We start from the raw sequence: 19599 nt of genomic DNA on the forward strand, positions 1-19599 counted from the left end.
TAAACTATGCCCCCTAGTAATTGACTCTTCCACCCTGGGAAAAAGCCTCTGACTATCCACTCTGTCCATGCCTCTCATAACCTTGTAGACTTCTATCAGGTCGCCCCTCAACCTCTGTCGTTCCAGTGAGAACAAACCAAGTTTCTCCAACCTCTCCTCTTAGCTAATGCCCTCCATACCAGGCAACATTCTGGTAAATCTTTTCTGTACCCTCTCAAGCCTCCATATCCTTCTGGTAGTGTGGCGACCAGAGTTGAACACTATATTCCAAGTGCAGCCTAACTAAGGTTCTATAAAGCTGCAACATGACTTGCCAATTTTTAAACTCAATGCCCCGGCCGATGAAGGCAAGCATGCCATATGCCTTTTTGACTACCTTCTCCACCTGTGTTACCACTTTCAGTGACCTGTGTACCTGTACACCCAGATCCCTCTGCTTATCAATACTCTTAAGGGTTCTACAATTTACTGTATATTTCCTATCCGTATTAGACCTTCCAAAATGCACTATCCCACATTTGTCCGGATTAAACTCCATTTGCCATCTCTCCGCCTAAGTTTCCAACCGATCTATATCCTGCTGTATCCTCTGATGGTCCTCATCGCTATCCGCAAATCCACCAACCTTTGTGTCGTCCGCAAACTTACTAATCAAACCAGTGACATTTTCCTCCAAATCATTTATATATATATTACAACAGCAAAGGTCCCAGCACTGATCCCTGAGGAACGCCACTTGTCACAGCCCTCCATTCAGAAATGCACCCTTCCACTGCTACCCTCGGTCTGCTTTGACCGAGCCAGTTTTGTATCCACCTTGCCAGCTCACCTCTGATCCCAAGCGACTTCACCTTCTGCACCAGTCTGCCATGAGGGACCTTGTCAAAGGCTTTACTGAACTCCATGTAGGCAACATCCATTGCCCTACCCTCATTAATCATCTTCGTCAGTTCCTCGAAAAACTCAATCAAGTTAGTGAGGCACGACCTACCCTTCACAAAACCATCGCTAATACATCCACTTATTTCCAAGTGGGAGTAAATCCTGTCTCGAAGAATCCTCTCCAATAATTTCCCTACCACTGACATCAGGCTCACTGGCCTGTAATTACCTGGATTATTCTTGCTACCCTTCTTAAACAAAGGAACAACATTGGCTATTCTCCAATCCTCTGGGACCTCCCCTGTAGCTAGTGTGGATACAACGATTTCTTTACTGAAACGTCGACCATCTGGCCAGGCTCATTCCCCAGTACCAGGTCCAGTGCGGCCCCTTCCCTAGTTGGACTATCTACATACTGCTTCAAGTCGTCCTCCTGGATGCTCCTTACAAACTCTGCCCCATCCACACCCCTTGCATTAAGTGAGTCCCAGTCAATATAGGGGAAGTTTAAAATCTCCCACCACAACAACCCTGTTATTTTTACACCTTGCCAAAATCTGCCTACATATCTGTTCCTCTATTTCCCGCTGGCTCTTGGGCAGCCTATAGTAAACCTCCAACATTGTGACTATACCCATCCTATTCCTGAGCTTTACCCATATTGCCTCACTGTATGAGCCCGCCGAGGTGTCCTCCCGGAGTACAGCTGTGATATTCTCATTAACCAGTAGTGCAACTCCTTTTGCATCCTCCTCTATCCTGCCTGAAACATCTGTACCCTGGAACATTAAGCTGCCAATCCTGTCCTTCCCTTAACCAAGTCTCTGTAATAGCAAAAATATCATAGTTCCAAGTACTAATCCAAGCTCTAAGTTCATCTACCTTACCTGTTACCCTTCTTGCATTGAAACAAATGCACTTCAGTCCACCAGACCTCTTTGATTAGCAACCACACCCTACCTGCTCTTTGAGTCTTACAGGCCCTACTCTCTAGTTCCCCTTCTGTTAATTCACCTTTGCTTTGGGTCCCACCCCCCTGCCAAACTAGTTTAAATCCTCCCATGTGACACTAGCAACCTCCCGGCCAGAATATTTATGCCCTACCAGTTTAGATGCAACCCGTCCTCCTTGTACAGGTCCCACATGCCCCGGAAGAGATCCCAATGGTTCAGATATCTGAAACCTACCATCCTACACCAGCTGTTTAGCCACGTGTTGAGCTGTAAAACCTTCCTATTTCTAGCCTCACGGAGTAATCCTGAGATTATAATCCTAGAGGTCCTGCTTTTTAACTTTCTACCTAACTCCCTAAACTGCTGCTGCCAGACCTCATCACTCTTCCTACCTATGTTGTTAGTACCAATATGTACCACGACCTCTGGCTGCTCACCCTCTCCCTTCAGAATGCTTTCTGTCCGTTCAGAGACATCCTGGACCCTGGCACCAGGGAGGCAACATACCATCCTGGAGTCTCTTTCACATCCACAGAAGCGCCTATCTGCATCCCTAACTATACAGTCCCCTATAACTATTGCTCTAGTGCTCTTTGTCCCTCTCTGCTTAACAGCAGAGCCAGCCGTGGTGTCACTGCTCTGGCTGCTGCTGCTGTTATCACCTGATAGGCCATCCCCCCCAACAGTATCCAAAATGGTTTACTTGTTAGAGATACCATAAGGGATTCCGGCATTGACTGCCTGCCCCTTCTAGCAGTCACCCATCTATCTGCCTGCACTTTGGACGTGACCACGTCTCTCCACATCCTATCTATGACGCTTTCCGCCACTTCCATGCTCCTAAGTGCATCCAACTGCTGCTCCAACCTATCCATGCGGTCTGTAAGGAGCTGCAATTGGGTGCACTTCCTGCAGATGTCGTCGTCCAAGACGCTGGAAGCGTCACGGATCTCCCACATCTCAAGTGCAGCGCTTAACCCCCTGACCAACATTTCGAGCACCAATTAAATTATTTTAGAAAATTTATAAATTTACCTTCACTTTTACTTTCTCACAGTGGTCTTTTTTTTTTGGTTAGAGTTAGATATATTAGAAACTTTCAAAGACTGTACAATAATATCACAATTTAAATGAATATGTTACTGTTTGAGTAACAGCAAACTTTGGCCAAATATTATCTTTGTTCAATTATAAATTTATCCTTTATCAAGACGTCAATCTTACAAATTTTGAATTTGCACTGGATAGCTTTTGGGTTAAGCATCACTGATCCCTTCTTTATGTCGACAGGATGTTCTGTACAATTAGAAATCTTGCATTAGTTGCCTTAATTCAATTTATAGATCAGCAAAAAAATGAAATAAAGCAGAGATGTTGAAAGAATTCTATATACAATGCTTCTGTTATGTCTTGTGGTTCCCAGAAGTTTAAATATTAGACTTTTAGGCCTGATTGTCATGGAGTCCAAAAGCTTTTAAAAATGGCAAAATCTGATTCTGGGATTGTCACCTCTAGCCCTGTTTCCAGCAATTTTACTGGTGCAGGATTAGGGTGCACCAGTAAAATTGCACTCTATTAATTGCGAGGGTGGGCATTTCAAACCCCCACCCCCCCACTTGCAATTTTGATGGAGTCAGGCCATTCTGTTACCAGGAGTGGTTCAAGATACCTCCGAGGAGCCATGAATCATGGGAGTGCCCTAGTCCCAAGTCAGTAGCCAAAAAAAATTAAACATTCCCTTCAAAATGCTTTCTCAGGAAGCTGTCAATCAATCATAACCATTCATATTATCAATGACAAAAAACGTTTAGCCATTTTGCACCTCTTAAATTGTGTAAATAAAGGCAGGCATTGAGAAAACATAAAATCAGGTTATTACAAAGTAATAAAGATGCCAATCACTTCTTTAAGCTGTTCCAGAATTGCCTGCTGAGCTAAGTTAGTTAGCCATTCTTAATGAGACCATCTGGCTACTGTATCCACAGAAACAGTTAGAACGATGGTAAGACACATGTTTTCGCTAGTTGACCTCATTATGAATGCTTGGCTGAGCTCCAAGACTGGCTCCTCAGAACAAAATTATATATGTTAGGGACTTTCTTAATGACATTTCAATCCCATCTGATATTACTACTGCATGAGTTAAATTCCAAAGCGGAATATGGCTTAACAGATCTTAACTTTTATTTTTTGTTTACCAATGTGGAGGGCAGTAGCTGAACTGAACACAGAGTCTGCTGATGAATTTTCAACAAAGGAATACAACATTTATTAAACCGGAAAATCAATTTTGTTATAAATGCAGGTCTCCAACTATACCTTTGCAGATTTAAAGTTTATTTATTAGTCCCAAGTAGGCTTACATTCACACTGTAATGAAGTTACTGTGAAGATCCCCTAGTCGCCACATTCCAGCGCCTGTTCGGGTACACTAAGGGAGAATTTAACATGGCCAATTCACCTAACCTGCACATCTTTGGACTGTGGGAGGAAACCAGAGCACCCAGAGGAAACCACACAGAGAATGTGCAAACTCCACACACAGTGACCCAAGCCGAGAATCAAACCGGGTCCCTGGTGCTGTGAAGCAGCAGTGCTAACCACTGTGCCACCCCGATATATATACAGATTTGTAAAGATAACAGGTGACAAAATATGTTGTTTTTACTAATATTCACAGTATGTACACAGTTCATGTAAATCAATAGGTGAACCATGGTCAGACGCACCACACTCTGAAATGAAGTGACATAAGTCACCCAAAGTAGGTGCTATGGATCTCTCATCAATTTCCTACAGACGCTTGCCACACCAGGAGCCAACCGGTCTTACTGAACTTGGTCTTTAGTATGAACCTTGGAATCTTCTCCCAAACGATGCTTTCTCTTGGATGTCATCAACAAGGATCCACCTCCAGGGTTCAATCTCTTCGTACTCGGTTTCTCTCCCTGAGATTGTCATGTGCATTGAAGCTTCACTTTCCACAAACTCTTTCAGATACTCAGCCAAGCTAATAGAACATTATTGCTTTACAGGCGTGCAGTAGGGAAACACCCACCTTAGGCTGTCTCCTTGGATCTTCTGGCTTCTCACAAGCCCACTTTGCCATCATTCTGCTCCCCACAATTTTCTCTTTAATTTGGAGCCTTTTCCCTTCTCTCTGGGAAGTGGATCTTCTATAGCTAAGTATTGCCCCTGCAACTATATTATTCTTCAAGCCTTAGCCCTCGCTAAGCATAATAGAGACAGTTGAAATTGAAACCAACCCCCATACATACAAACACTTTTGTCCAGCATGAATCCAACTGTAAGTTTTACTCTTCCAGTCACAAGCATTAAATTAAACCCACCTAAAACTACATGTTCCTAATTTTACCTAATACAAATATAAATCCCTTAAAATTACCTTTGTTTTCCTAACATTTTAAAACAACTGGAATCAATAGGATGTGCTTGCTGCTGGTCTATCCCCATCAGAAGACAGATATTTCTAGTCTCGGGATTAATTAAATGGACGGGAAAGGTGCTGGAAAACTGGAGGAGAATGGTCAGTAAGGTTAGATCATATGGGATCCAGGGAGAACAACCAATTGGATACAAAATTGGCTTGCCGGTAGGAGACGGAGGATGGTGGTAGAGGGTTGTTTATCAGACTGGAGGCTTGTGACCAGTGGTGTGCTGCAGGGATTGGTGCTGGATCCCCTATTGTTTGTCTTTTATATAAATGATTTGGGTGAGAATATTAGGAGGCATGGTTAGTAAATTTGCAGATGACATCAAAATTGGTGGTGTAGTGGATAGTGCAGAAGGTTATCTCAGACTACAATGGGATCTTTATCAACTGGGCCAGTGGACTGAGGAATGGCAGATGGAGCTTAATTTAGGTAAATGCGAGGTGTTGCATTTTGGTGAGACAAACCAGGGCAGGACTTACACAGTTAATGGTGGGGCCTTGGGGAGTATTGTCGTATAGAGAGACCTGGTTGTGCAGGTACATAGTTCCTAGGTAAACAGGATGGTGAAGAACGACCGATGGAGGCAAGTGTGCCAAATGCTGAGCATTGAGTACAGGAGTTCAGATGTAATGTTACAACTGTACAAGACTTTGGTAAGGCCACGTTTAGAACATTGCCTACAATTCTGGTCACCCTGCTATAGGAGGGATGTTATTAAGCTGGAAAGGGTGCAAAAAAGATTTACAAGAATGTTACCAGGACTGGAAGGTTTGAATTATAGAGGCTGGATAGGTTGGGACTTTTTTCCCTGGAGTGTCGGAGGATGAGGGGTGACCTTATGGAGGTTTATAAAATTGTGAGGGGATTCGATAAGGTCAATAGCCAAGGTCACTTCCCCAGGGTAGGGGAGTCCAAAACTAGAGGGCATAGGTTTAAGGTGAGTGGGGAAAGAGTTGAAAGGTACCTGAGGGCAACTTTTTCTCACAGATGGTGATGCATATATAGAATGAGCTGCCAGAGGAGGTGGTAGAGACAGGTACAATTATAACGTTTAAAAGACATTTGGACAGGTACATGGATAGGAAAGGTTTAGAGGGGTATGGGCTAAATGCAGGCAATGGGACTGGTTCATTTTAGGAAACCTGATTAGCATGGACAAGTTGGGCCGATGGGCCTGTTTCCGTGCTGTATATCTCTATGACTCTATTACTGAAAAAAAAAGATGGATCTGCAGGTTTGCCTCACGTTCAGCTCAAGCAAAATGCCCTGTAAATACAAACCCATAGAAAACTCCCTGAACAGCCATTTCCACATCATGGAATTTTCAACCTTCTCACACAAATCCCCTAATAACACACATTCCAAAAGGGAAGATAACTTTGAGTTATCAAGAGAACTGAAACAATATTAAAAATGAAACCGTCACATTTGGGGTGTATCCCAAAGTTGCACTGGGGAATTCCTCTGGGAAGTTCCCAGGTAAGCGTTTTTCACAGCAATTGTTCGGAAGCCCTAACTTGCCATGGACAATTGTGCTGGGCTGGGAACCATCTGACAGAGCAATTTAAAATCGCTAACTTCGGCTGGTTCTGCCAGTTTTACGTGCAGTTATGCTGAAAGAATACGTCCCACATGGGACCCGTCCCCCACACCCAAGCACCCACCCCTCATTGTATTCCTCACCCGCATAGGATTCCCCAGCAAACCACCCCCCCCCCCCCCCCCCCCCACCCCTTTAACTTCATCTCCTATGCTGACAAGACCTTCACCCCCCTGGAACGGACCCCATCCCCTGCCCCCAAACCAACCTCACCACCCCCCCACCCTGCTGAATGACGTCACACCCCCACGCAGTAATTTGATAATGACCAAATAATCTTTTGGGTGATGTTGGTTGAGGGATTAAGGACTCTTCCTAATCCTATGTCCAATTTGCTTCCATATCCTTTTAACACCAGTAAAGCCCTTCTGAAAATTGGCAATGCTCGTTCTAGAAACTGTATTTCACATACTCTCAATCTGCTATCTAAAAAGAATCTCCTACTACCCTACCCCACCCACCCTGCCCCCCTCATCCTAAATCTCTTACATTCCATACCTATGTGCCCTTATTCTAGATCCCTGAACCACTCTTAAAAGTCTCATATTTTATATTTAAACATTACTTCTCTGGTTAGTACTTCTTGTAATAAACAATATTCAGATAGTGTTTTATATCTGCTTGGAGTGCTGCTTTTACTTGTTAGCCTGAAGTTTCTCTGTTCTTCCACATCATTCAGATTTCTCACCCCCTCCCCCTCCAAAGAGCATATGTAATTTATCAGAATTTATTACTTAACAGTTGCTGGCAAATTCTTTTCCTCCCTGTTCCACCAATTTAGAGATATCCCCTTGCAGTTTACTATTCACATTCATTTACTATACATTTTATAACTATTTTAGTATCCTTCATCAATTTAGGCATCACTCCCTTTAGTCCTATATTCAGAACATTGCTGTCCGCAGTAAACAATAAGTAATCCTAAAACAGAACCTCACAAGACATTGTTGTGCATTTGAAATTATTTGCAGAACTACGATTACCCCTACGTTTTCTTTTTCGTTCCATCTAAGTAGTTTTTAATCACAATTTGTTATCTCCTCACAATCCTATGCCCCTCAATCCTCTCCAATTGATACCTGTGCGGTACCTACCCAAAGGCTATTGTAATGCCCATCCACACCTCACCCTCTGCATTTTCCATTCCCTCCTCAAAATCCTTACTGATTGTGGTCTGAGTTAGGAAATTCAGGATCCAGTCACATAGGGAGGTGCCGAGGCCCAGGCCACGGAGTTTGGAGATCAGTTTTGTGGGAATAATAGTGTTGAAGGCTGAGTTGTAGTCAATAAATAGGAGTCTGACATGGGTGTCCTTGTTATCTAGGTGTTCCAGGGTTGAGTGGGAGTTTAAGACATGCCCTCATTTTGTGATGGATGCTGATGACATTTCAAAATGGCAACCACCCACACTTTTATACTCTGCATGCAAATTAAACTCCACTTTTGGAGGGAGTTTTTGAAGCTTCAAACGTTGACTTGTATAGCAATATCCATGATAGTTGCATTATGACTAGAGCTGTGGAATATGAAACTTCTCATCTGTGCTAAGACACTTTGGTGGATATCAGATAATCTGGTATGAACCATCAATCAAACCATGATAGATGCAGCAACAATTTGCATTTATAAAGCATCTGCAACATGATAAAAGTTTTCAAGGCATTCGAACAAAATATGACAGAGTCACATAAGGGGATACTTGGGAAGATGACCAAAAACTTAGTCAGACGTATAATGTACATAATCGTTTAGCTGAGGGAACTAAATGTAATATCTCCAAATTTGCAGATGACACAAAACTGGGTGGAAGGATGAGCTGTGAGGAGAATACAGAGTTGTTTCAGTGTGATTTGGAAAAGTTGAGTGGGCAAGTGGGCAAATGCATAGTAAATGCAGTATAATGTAGATAAATGTGAAATAATTCACTTGGGTAACAAAAACAGGAAGGCAGATTGAGAGAAGGGAATGTGCATTGAGACCTTAATGTCCTTGTATACCAGTTGCTAAAAGTAAGCATGCAGGTGCAGCAGGCAATGAAGATGGCAAATGGTATGTTGACCTTCATAGTGAAAGGGTTTGAGTACAGGATCAAGGGATGTCTTGTGCAGGTAAACAAGGCCTTGATGAGACCACCCCTAGAATATTGTGTGCAGTTTTGATTTCCTTATCTGAGGGAGTACAGTGAAGATTTACCAGACTTCGTCCTGCCATCCTTGGAATAACGTATGAGGGGAGATTGAGTCGGTCAGGATTATATTCACTGGAGTTCAGAAGAATGAGGGGTGGACCTCGTAGAAACTTATAAAATTCTCACAGGACTAGACAGGGTAGGATGTTTCCAATGGCAAGGGTGTCCAGAACCAGGGGTAATAGTCTGAGGATACAGGATAGTAAGAAGTTTCACAACACCAGGTTAAAGTCCAACAGGACTGTTGGACTTTAACCTGGTGTTGTGAGACTTCTTACTGTGCTTACCCCAGTCCAACGCATCTCCACATCATGGATACAGGATAGATCATTTAGGACTGAGATAAGGAGAAATTTCTTCACCCAGGGGGTGATAAGCCTATGGAATTCACTACCATAGAAAGCAATTGAGGCCAAAACGTTGTATATTTTCACAAAGAAGTTATATATAACTCTTGGCGCTAAACAAATCTAAAGATATGGGAGGAAAACAGGAACAGGTTGTTGAGTTGGTTGCCAAATGTTTGCCCACTCACTCGACCAATCCAAATCCCTCTGGAGACTCTTTGGGGCGAATTTTACTGTCCCGCCCACCACAGGAATCAGAGGGGGCAAGAGGCAGACCATGGAACGGTCTGTTGACCTTGGGCTGGATTTTCCTGTTTACTGGGCAATCAAGGTGGAAAATCCTGCTCTTTATGTCCTCTTCACATCTTGCTTCCTCTTCATAACATCTTTTATATATGATTTTTTCAGTCCTCTGCTAGAACCTCCTTAATAGATACTAGTATTTAACCTAGGACAGGTGTTACACAGGAAGGAATGTGGGTAGTGAGCCAGAAGTACATTTGATTAGAGTTATCTGATCATTCTTTTTACCCCCGCCCCCTTTCTCTTCTTCCTCAACACATATACATGTGTACATACTCTCTGAACTAGTACAGCTAAATATGTCAATGTCAATTTTAATACCCATTGCTGTCATTCTGTCAGCAACAGCACCTCAATTCCAAATAAGGGGGGAGGCCGAGTAACTTAGTTTTTGGGCAGCCATGTGGTACATTGTTTTGGGCTAGTTGAATTGGACTTGATTCAGTTATTTGGAGAATTTGCTGATAATGTTGATTTGGCTTCAGAGCTCAATCTGGCACTTCTACCATAACAAGCAGTGTTTGATTCTATTCTCCTTGCCCAAGATATCTTGCACCTTCTGACATCCAAGTCCAAATTGGATAGTTGAGTCATAGCAGTGTGTTGTAAGATCAATCGCCTTCAATTCTGCAGCAAATTTTCTTGGGCCCCATTCGTCTCCAGTCTGATCCAGATGACCACACCCGCATGCTGGGCTGTCCTTGAAAATCCATTTGTGGAGAAGATGTAATGTCCATGCATGGAGAGTGCAAATCGTGTTGAGTGTAGGCCACTGTTTTCAAGAAAGGTCGAACCCTGGAGGCTCCACTATTTGGTCACTCACCAGATCTTTGGTGACATGGGTGTCAGCCCAAAGGGTGCACCATTTATCATCGCTCAAAACATTCACAGAACTCTAGAAATGTTTGTATGATTTGAGTCAATTTCATTCTATTGAACCAGGAAAATGTGTTGCAGAATTGAAGGCAATTGATCTAACAACACAGTGCTATGATTCAACTATCCAACTTAGACTTGGATGTCAGAAGCTGCAAGATGTCTTGGGCAAGGAGAATAGAATCAAACACTGCTTGTTATGGTAGAAGTGCCAGATTGAGCTCTGAAGTCAAATCAACATTATTAGCAAATTCTCCAAATAACTGAATCAAGTCCAATTCAACTAGCCCAAAACAATCTATCACCTGCATGCCAAAAAACAAAGTTATTCTGCCTCCCACCATATTTGGAATTGAGGTGCTGTTGCTGACAATAAATACAATACAATTGTGAAAGATGGCACTCTCAATGACGTACTCGGAGTCCTGCACAATTATAGTTGTTGTCCTTGAGATGAGGTATTAGGCAAAGTCTTCCTCCCGGTTATGTGGCTGCTGACAATCATGTGGCAATATTCAAGGAAAGAAGAATTTGTGTTTATATGGTACCTTTCATGATTTCCGGATGCCCCAAAACACTTGACAGTTTTTGAAGTGTCACCATTGTTGCAGTAGAGGGAAATGTGGCAGCTAATCTTTGCACAAACACTGATAAGAAATCAGTCTTTTTTTTGTCAAGTTGCTTGAAGGATAACAATTGACCAGAACCTATATATGATATTATTGAATTAATAGAACAATGCCTCTCCCCTTCTCTCTGAATAGTGCAATAGGATCTTATACCTACACTTGACAAAGTAAAGGAGAGATTCTATTTAACTTTTCACTCAAAACACAGCAACCTTTTTTTTATTCTTTCATGGGATGTGGATGTTGTTGACAAGATTGGTTCTATCCCGAATTACCCTTGAACTGAATGATTTAGTGGGTCATTTCAGAGGGCAGTTAAGAATCAATCACATACTGTGAATCTGGAGTCACATGAAGGTCAGATCAGGTAAGAATGGCAGATTCCCCTCCCTAAAGGACATGAGTGAACCAAATAGGCTTGCATGACAGCCAATAGTTTTATGATCACCATTACTGAGACTAGCTTTCAATTCCAAAATTTTTATTAATTGAATTTAAATCCCAACAGCTGCCATGGTAGGATTTGAACCCATGTCCTAGATTATCAGTAAGAAGTCTCACAACACCAGGTTAAAGTCCTGTTGGACTTTAACCTGGTGTTGTGAGACTTCTTACTGTGCTTACCCCAGTCCAACACCGGCATCTCCACATCTAGATTATCAGTCCAGTGACATTATCACCATGCCATCATCTCCCCTTGGCCCTTGATGATTGTGCCTATCTTTCTTCTATAATCCCAAACTTGAACTTTGCAGGTGAATAACATTGGCCCTACCAAAGGGTAGTGAATGTATGGAATTCATTGCCACAGAAGGCTGTGGAGGCCAGGGCATTGAGTAAATTTAAGACAGAGTTGAATAGGTTCTTGATTGGCCAGGGGATGAAAGGTTACAGGAAAAAGGTAGGGGAATGGGGTTGAGAAACATATCAGCCATGATTGAAGGGTGGAGCAGACTCGATGGGCCGAATGGCCTAATTCTGCTCCTATGTCTTATCTTTATGGTGATTTTAATGTTACGTTGTCCATTTTGTAGGACATGCAACTAAATCTTGCACAATGATCTGATATACAGGATATCCATTAAATTAATAGAACAATGCTTTTCTCTGTCTTTTAGTCTTTTGGCTGTCAGTTGTTTTTGGAGCTTTTAAGGGGTGTCTGGATGAATAGCATGGGAATAGAGGGATATGGTCCCTGGAAGGGTAGAGGGTTTTAGTTCAGTCGGGCAGCATGGTTGGTGCAGGTTTGGAGGGCCGAAGGGCCTGTTCCTGTGCTGTAATTTTCTTTCTTCTATGTATAACTTATTGGCATTTCAGATATTTGTAAAGTGACTTCCATGACACCCAGGAATCATCTCCAGGGGCTCCTAATGGCAACAGCCTTCTGTTTCTCAAATTCCTCCCTATACCTCAAATCAGGGCAGCATGGTGGCACATGGTTAGCACTGCTGCCTCCATGCCAAGGATCCGGATTCAATTCCAGCCTTGGTGACTGTCTGTGTGGAGTTTGCACATTCTCCCCTTGTCCTCCGGGAGCTCCAGTTTTCTCCCACAGTCCAAAGCTGTACAGGTTAGGTGGATTGGCCATGCTAAATTTCCCCATGGTGTCCAAAGATATGTAGGTTTGGTTTATTAGCCATGGTAAATGGGTGGGGTTACAGGAATAGAGCGGGGGTTTAGGCCTGGGTAAGATCCTCTTTCAGAGAGTCAGTGCAGACGCAATGGGCCGAATGGCCTACTTCTGCACTAAGAATTCTATGAAATCCAGGTGGGAGCATGGGGAAATTTATGCAAATAAGTCCCAACCATTAAAATCCACACCTTTGACATGTCAGTAGTTTCTGGGTCTGCTACCTGCTTAGAGGCTCTTGCACACCATTTCTGATTCCATGTTAAGATTAGGGCCATTGAAATGAACTGCGCAGAACAGGACCATTCCTTCCTAAAGAGCTGGTCACTTAGCCTAATTTCTGTGCCCTTTCATCATACTTTTTGAAATACTTATTTTCCAAATATTTATCCACTTTTTGTTTATAAGCCAAATATGATTTCTGTTTCTACCACATTTTCTTATATTCCATGTCCTAACGACCTTCTGTATATAAATTTTGTCAGGCCTTTTCTTCACTAGTGATCTTACATTTGATTCATTGATTACTAGAAATGGCTTTCCCCTCTGTACCTTTATCAAAGCCTTTCATTTGTGATTGTAAACATCACAGTCAAACTTTATCTTAAATTTCTGTACTTAAATATTCTAAATTGGGGCAAGGCCAATTTTGATGGTATCAGGCAGGAACTTTCAAAAGTTAATTGGGGGAGTCTGTGGGAAGGAAAAGGGACATCTGGTAAGTGGCACGCTTTCAAAAATGTGTTAACCAGGGTTCAGGGTAAACACATTCCTCTTAGAGTGAAGGGCAAGGCTGGCAGAAATCGGGAACCCTGGATGACTCGGGATATTGAGGCCCTGGTCAAGAAGAGGAAAGAGGCACATGACGTACATAGGCAGCTGGGATCAAGTGAATCCCTTGAAGAGTATAGGGGGTGTAGGAGTAGAGTTAAGAGAGAAATCAGGAGGGCAAAAAGGGGACACGAGATTGTTTTGGCAGATGAGGCAAAGGAGAATCCAAAGAGCTTCTACAAATACATAAAGGGCAAAAGAGTAACAAGGGAGAGAGTAGGGCCTCTTAAGGATCAACAAGGTAATCTATGTGCGGATCCACAAGAGACGGGTGAGATCCTAAATGAATATTTCTCATCAGTATTTACTGTTGAGAAAAGCATGGATGTTAGGGAACTTGGAGAAATAAATATTGATGTCTTGAGGAGTGTACATATTACAGAGGAGGAGGTGCTGGAAGTCTTAAAGCGCATCAAGGTAGATAAATCTGCGGGACCTGATGAGGTATATCCCAGGACGTTGTGGGAGGCTAGGGAGGAAATTGCGGATCCCCTAGCCGAGATATTTGAATCATCGATAGTCACGGGTGAGGTACCTGAAGATTGGAGTGTGGCAAATGTTATGCCTTTGTTTAAAAAGGGCTGCAGGGAAAAGCCTGGGAACTACAGACCAGTGAGCCTCACATTTGTGGTGGGTAAATTGTTGGAAGGTATTTTGAGAGACAGGATCTACAGGCATTTAGAGATGCAAGGACTGATTAGGGACAGTCAGCATGGCTTTGTGAGTGGAAAATCATGTCTCAAAATTTAATTGAGTTGTTTGAAGGGGTAACCAAGAAGGTAGATGAGGGCAGTGTTGTCTACATGGACTTTAGCAAGGCCTTTGACAAGGTACCGCATGGTAGTTTGTTGCATAAAGTTAAATATCACGGGATCCAGGGTGAGGTATCTAAATGGATACAAAATTGGCCTCTTGACAGAAGCGAGAGGGTGGTTGTAGAGAGTTGTTTTTCAAACTGGAGGCCTGTGACCAACGGTGTGCCTCAGGGATCCGTGCTGGGCCCACTGTTATTTGTCATTTCTATTAATGATTTGGATGAGAATATAGGGGGCATGGTTAGTAAGTTTGCAGATGACACCAAGATTGGTGGCATGGTGGACAGTGAGGAAGGTTATCTCCAATTGCAGCGGGATCTTGATCAATTGGGCCAGTGGGCTGACGAATGGCAGATGGCGTTTAATTTAGACAAATGCGAGGTAATGCATTTTGGTAGATTGAACCAGGGCAGGACTTACTCAGTTAATGGTAGGGCGTTGGGGAGAGTTACAGAACAAAGAGATCTAGGGGTACATGTTCATAGCTCCTTGAAAATGGAGTCACAGGTGGACAAAATGGTGAAGAAGGCATTCGGCATGCTTGGTTTCATCGGTTAGAACATTGAATACAGGAGTTGGGACGTCTTGTTAAAGTTGTACAAGACATTGGTAAGGCCACACTTGGAATACTGTGTGCAGTTCTGGTCACCCTATTATAGAAAGGGTATTATTAAACTAGAAAGAGTGCAGAAAAGATTTACTAGGATGGTACCAGGACTTGATGGATTGAGTTATAAGGAGAGGCTGAATAGACTGGGACTTTTTTCTCTGGAGCGTAGGAGGCTGAGGGGTGACCTTATAGAGGTCTATAAAATAATGAGGGGCATAGACAAGGTAGATAGTCAATATCTTTTCCCAAAGGTAGGGGAGTCTAAAACTAGAGGGCATAGGTTTAAGGTGAGGGGAGAGATACAAAAGTGTCCAGAGGGGCAATTCTTTCACACACAGGGTGGTGAGTGTCTGGAACAAGCTGTCAGAGGTAGAGGCGGGTACAATTTTATCTTTTAAAAAGCATTTAGATAGTTACATGGGTACAATGGGTATAGAGGGATATGGGCCAAAATGCAGGCAATTGGGATTAGTTTAGGGGCTTTTTAAAAAAAAGGGCGGCATGGACAAGTTGGGCCAAAGAGTCTGTTTCCATGCTGTAAACCTCTATGACTCTAAATTTAAACAAAAAGCTTAAGTTTCTCTCGCCTCTTATTATACCCCTGCTTCTTAGCATCATCTTAGTGAATCTCTTCTGTATCCACTCTGTGCTTTGACCTCCTTCCTAAAATAAATCCTCCATAATGGGCCTCAATGTTCTACTTAATATTTCAGCTTATTATTAATTTGTAACAGGTTAGCATTACCTCTTTGTTTTTGGTATTATCTTAAGCCACCTACAAGTAGTTGAAAGTCCAAAACACACATATACCCTTAAGTGGCGCAAAGTGCTGATAAAACAAGATGGCCGCTGTGAAAAATGGTAGTTGTTACTCCAGTACAGTTTGAGGAGGTAGTGGATGCTGTTCTGCTGAGGTTAGCACTAAAGCACTTTGAAGTTTTAGTCTGCATCTAATTTTTTTAATATAAGGCTTGTAGGTACACTGGATGTGAAGAATGTGGAAATTGATAATCTTATCAGCCCAAACCTATGAATTCCTCCCCTCCCCGCCCAGAAAAAAGATTTAAAAAATTAGATTTCATTTATTAACTGTTTAGTTAATCTTTACACCTGACACAGGAATGTGGGTTTTTTTTGCAACAATCTGTCCAGATTTTAATCACTTGAATCTATTTTTCCCCACTTTTAGATGGAAATATGAATGTGGATCGCACTAATTGACTGAGTAATTCCCTGTTGCCATGACAACTGGCCATTGCAATCAACGACCTGAGGTCCTTTCAGACTGTACTAGCTTGGTACCTTTAGTAAAAACAGTGGAAGATTCTGCTGATATCGTGAATGGGCAGCCACAATATGTCATGCAAGTTTCAGCTAAAGACGGGCAACTGTTGTCAACAGCAGTGGTTAAGACACTGAACACACACAGGTACAATAAATTTTCTATTGGATAATTTTCAGAAATGCAAAGGACAAGAGAATAATTTTTCTAGTCTGAATTGTTGTTATTTGGTTAGTGTTATGCAATGCATCTCTGTGCGTCTAGTCACAGGACGTGCTGTGAAGTCACCAGAGGCATGTGTAGGTTTTATCTCTCTCCCATGTTGGACTTCAATCTGGCAATAGCTCTTAAATCTGCACTGAATTGGTTCAAAACCCACAATGCGGCGCCTTCTCATTTGTTGCCTTGTTAGTACTACTGGTCAAAACATCCAATATATAACTGTTCAGTTACATACTGACCTTGTACTTTGGAAGCAAACAGAGTTTTTCCAGACAGCTCGCAGACGTTTCTACTTTGCAAAAAACACTGTTTACCGTAAACCAGGGGTGGAACCTATTCATGTAATGCTTCCATTTCAATGTTCTTCTCACTCAAGGGGTTGATGAGTGTATTTCAGCAAGATAGGGTTAGCACAGTGTCAACCATAAATTTAAAAAAGCAATCAATAAATAAATTGATCATTTTTAAAAAGGAGTAATAAAAATGCCCATTTTTTTAAATGCCAAGCAGCAAAGCTAACCAGTAAAATCCTCTTTGCTTAAGAAACAGATCTAGAAGGACAGTCTAGGCTCCAATTCGTGGTCACCAGGGAAGTGGTGGGCACCACTGCTGAGCTAAGGAGTTGGGTTTACATTGCATTCACTTCTGGCACATACCCCATTCTGAGCTTGGTGGAAATCATACAAAAGTGGGAGTTAGAAGGGGCTTGCCTTTCAGCCTGGGTTCCTTTCTCTCCCACCCTGCTTTTCTGGGTCTGGAATGTTTGGGCATGTTACTGCTGAGGAGGAATTCATAATGGCTGTAAAGGTGCCATGATGTGCTTCCTCACATCACTATATCTGAAACCCCAGCTACCTCAGGCAGGGGAGGGCATTGTTGCTGTGACTGCTGTTCCTGTGGTCTGACCATTGCGTTGACATTTTGATGTCTGTGCTCCTTTAGGGAGCCGGCATCTGGGAGGGAGAGAGGTAATGCATAGTTCTATTCTGGTATAAAACCTAACGTTGTAAGCTGTGAAACTGGGACTTAGACAAGTTGGTGGAATGGGGAGGCAAGTGGCAGATGAAGTTTAAAGCAGTGAGAAATATGAGATGATTCAGTTTAGTAGAAAGAACATCAAGAGACAATATACAATAAAGGGTGCAACTCTAAAGCACTGAAGGTGCAGAGGAACCTGCACGTATATCTGCAAAATTCATTAAAGATGATAGGCAGGTTGAGAGTGTGGTTAATAAAGCATACAGTATCCTAGTCTTTATTAATAAGAGCATGGAGTGTAAGAGCAAAGAGGTTATGTTGTACTTGTATAAGATGCTGGAATATTATGTCCAATTCTTGGCACCACACTTTAGGAAGGACGTGAAGGCATTGGGCAGATGCAGAAAAGATTCACGAGAATAGTTCCAAGGATGAGGAGCTTCAGTTATGAAGATAGATCGAAGAAGTCAGGACTGTTTTCCTTAGAGAAAAGAAGATTGAGAGGACATCTGATAGAGGTGTTCAAAATCATGAGGTTCTGGAGAGAATAATAGGGAAAACCTGTTCCCATTTCCAAACGCAAGGACACAGATTGAAAGTAATTCGGAACTAATGTGAGAAAAAACTTTCACACAGCAAGTGGTTAAGATCTGGAATGCGCTGCCTGAGAGGGTGGTGGAAGCAGGTTTCATCCAAGCATTCAAAAGGGAATTAGATTGTTATTTGAAAAGGAAAAATGTACAGACTGATGGAGAAAGTAGGAGAATGGCACTGAGCTCATTCGGAGAGGCGCGATGCAGACATGATAGATTTAATGCCCTCCTCCTGCACTTATAACAGTTGTGTGATTGTGACATTAATATGACGGAGTGACACAGTGGTCAGCACTGTTGCCTCATGGCGCCAGGGACCCAGGTTCGATTCTGGCCTTGGGTGATTGTCCGTGCAGAGTTTGCACGTTCTCCCTGTGTCTGCGTGGGTTTCCTCCGGGTGCTCCGATTTCCTCCCACAGTCCAAGGATGTATGAGTTAGGGTGAAGTGGCCATGGTAAATTTCCCCTTAGTGTCCAAAGATGTGTAGTTTAGGTGGATTAGCCATAGTAAATGTGTGGGGTTACTGGGATAGAGCAGGGTGGTGGGCCTGGGTAAAATGCTCTTTTGGAGAGTCAGTGCAGATTCAATGGGCTGAATGGCCTCCTTCTGCACTGTAGGGGTTCTGTGACTTGTTTTTGCGGTCTTCTAGATTGTGTTTAACATAGTGTTGAATTTGGCATTGATAAACCTCTTACTTTTGCAGCACACTGCATGACCGACCAATATGCAGGATCTGCCATGAAGGCAGCAACCAAGAAAATCTATTGTCCCCCTGTGAGTGTACAGGAACCCTAGGAACTATTCACAGGAGCTGCCTGGAGCACTGGCTTTCTTCCTCAAACACCAGTTACTGTGAACTCTGCCATTTCAAATTTTCAGTGGAGCGTAAAACTAGACCATTAACAGAGGTCAGTAAGTCATGTGTGTCCATAAATAATGTGTTCCAAAAATAATTCAGGATGTGCTGCAATTAATGTGCATTTTTAAAAAAAAAACAATTTAGGTGTGGTTGTGAAAATTTGAGTCTGCGGAAAAGCCTTTGTTCGAATAACCAGCCAAAGAGTTGCTTTCAAGGAAGATCTTTCGGTTTGGGCCAAGGCACTTTCCAGAGTGCAGTGGGAAAGCTTAATTTCTTATGAAACTCGTGTTATATCTGCTAATGAGATTGGGGACCTGAAATGGAAATATTTCCTGTTCAGTATTAACATCCAGTAATGAGCACACATTTCAGACTTTTTAAAAAATTGTTTTTATTACCTGATCAATGATCCGAATTCTCTGGCTGTTCACTCGCGCTGGATTCTCTGGTCCGATTGGCAGTGCACGCCCACTGTGGGTTTCCTGGCGGTTGGGGTGGCTACAATGGGAAATCCCACTGACAGCGGCAGGACTGGAAGATCCCTGC

The 19599-nt window shown here is 42.7% G+C and overlaps 1 protein-coding gene across 1 annotated transcript in view; it reads left to right on the forward strand.

Moving 5' to 3' along the window:
• Positions 1 to 19599, forward strand: part of LOC144494938 (E3 ubiquitin-protein ligase MARCHF3-like) — an 83875-nt gene that overhangs the window by 45958 nt on the left and 18318 nt on the right. The window contains exons 2-3 of the mRNA XM_078214568.1: positions 16309 to 16548; positions 18898 to 19102. Of these exons, the coding sequence (XP_078070694.1) occupies positions 16361 to 16548; positions 18898 to 19102 (393 nt within the window). The 5' untranslated portion in view covers positions 16309 to 16360. The remainder of the gene's footprint in view (positions 1 to 16308; positions 16549 to 18897; positions 19103 to 19599) is intronic.

Source organism: Mustelus asterias, chromosome 6, assembly GCF_964213995.1.
Source record: "Mustelus asterias chromosome 6, sMusAst1.hap1.1, whole genome shotgun sequence".
NCBI lineage: Eukaryota > Metazoa > Chordata > Chondrichthyes > Carcharhiniformes > Triakidae > Mustelus > Mustelus asterias.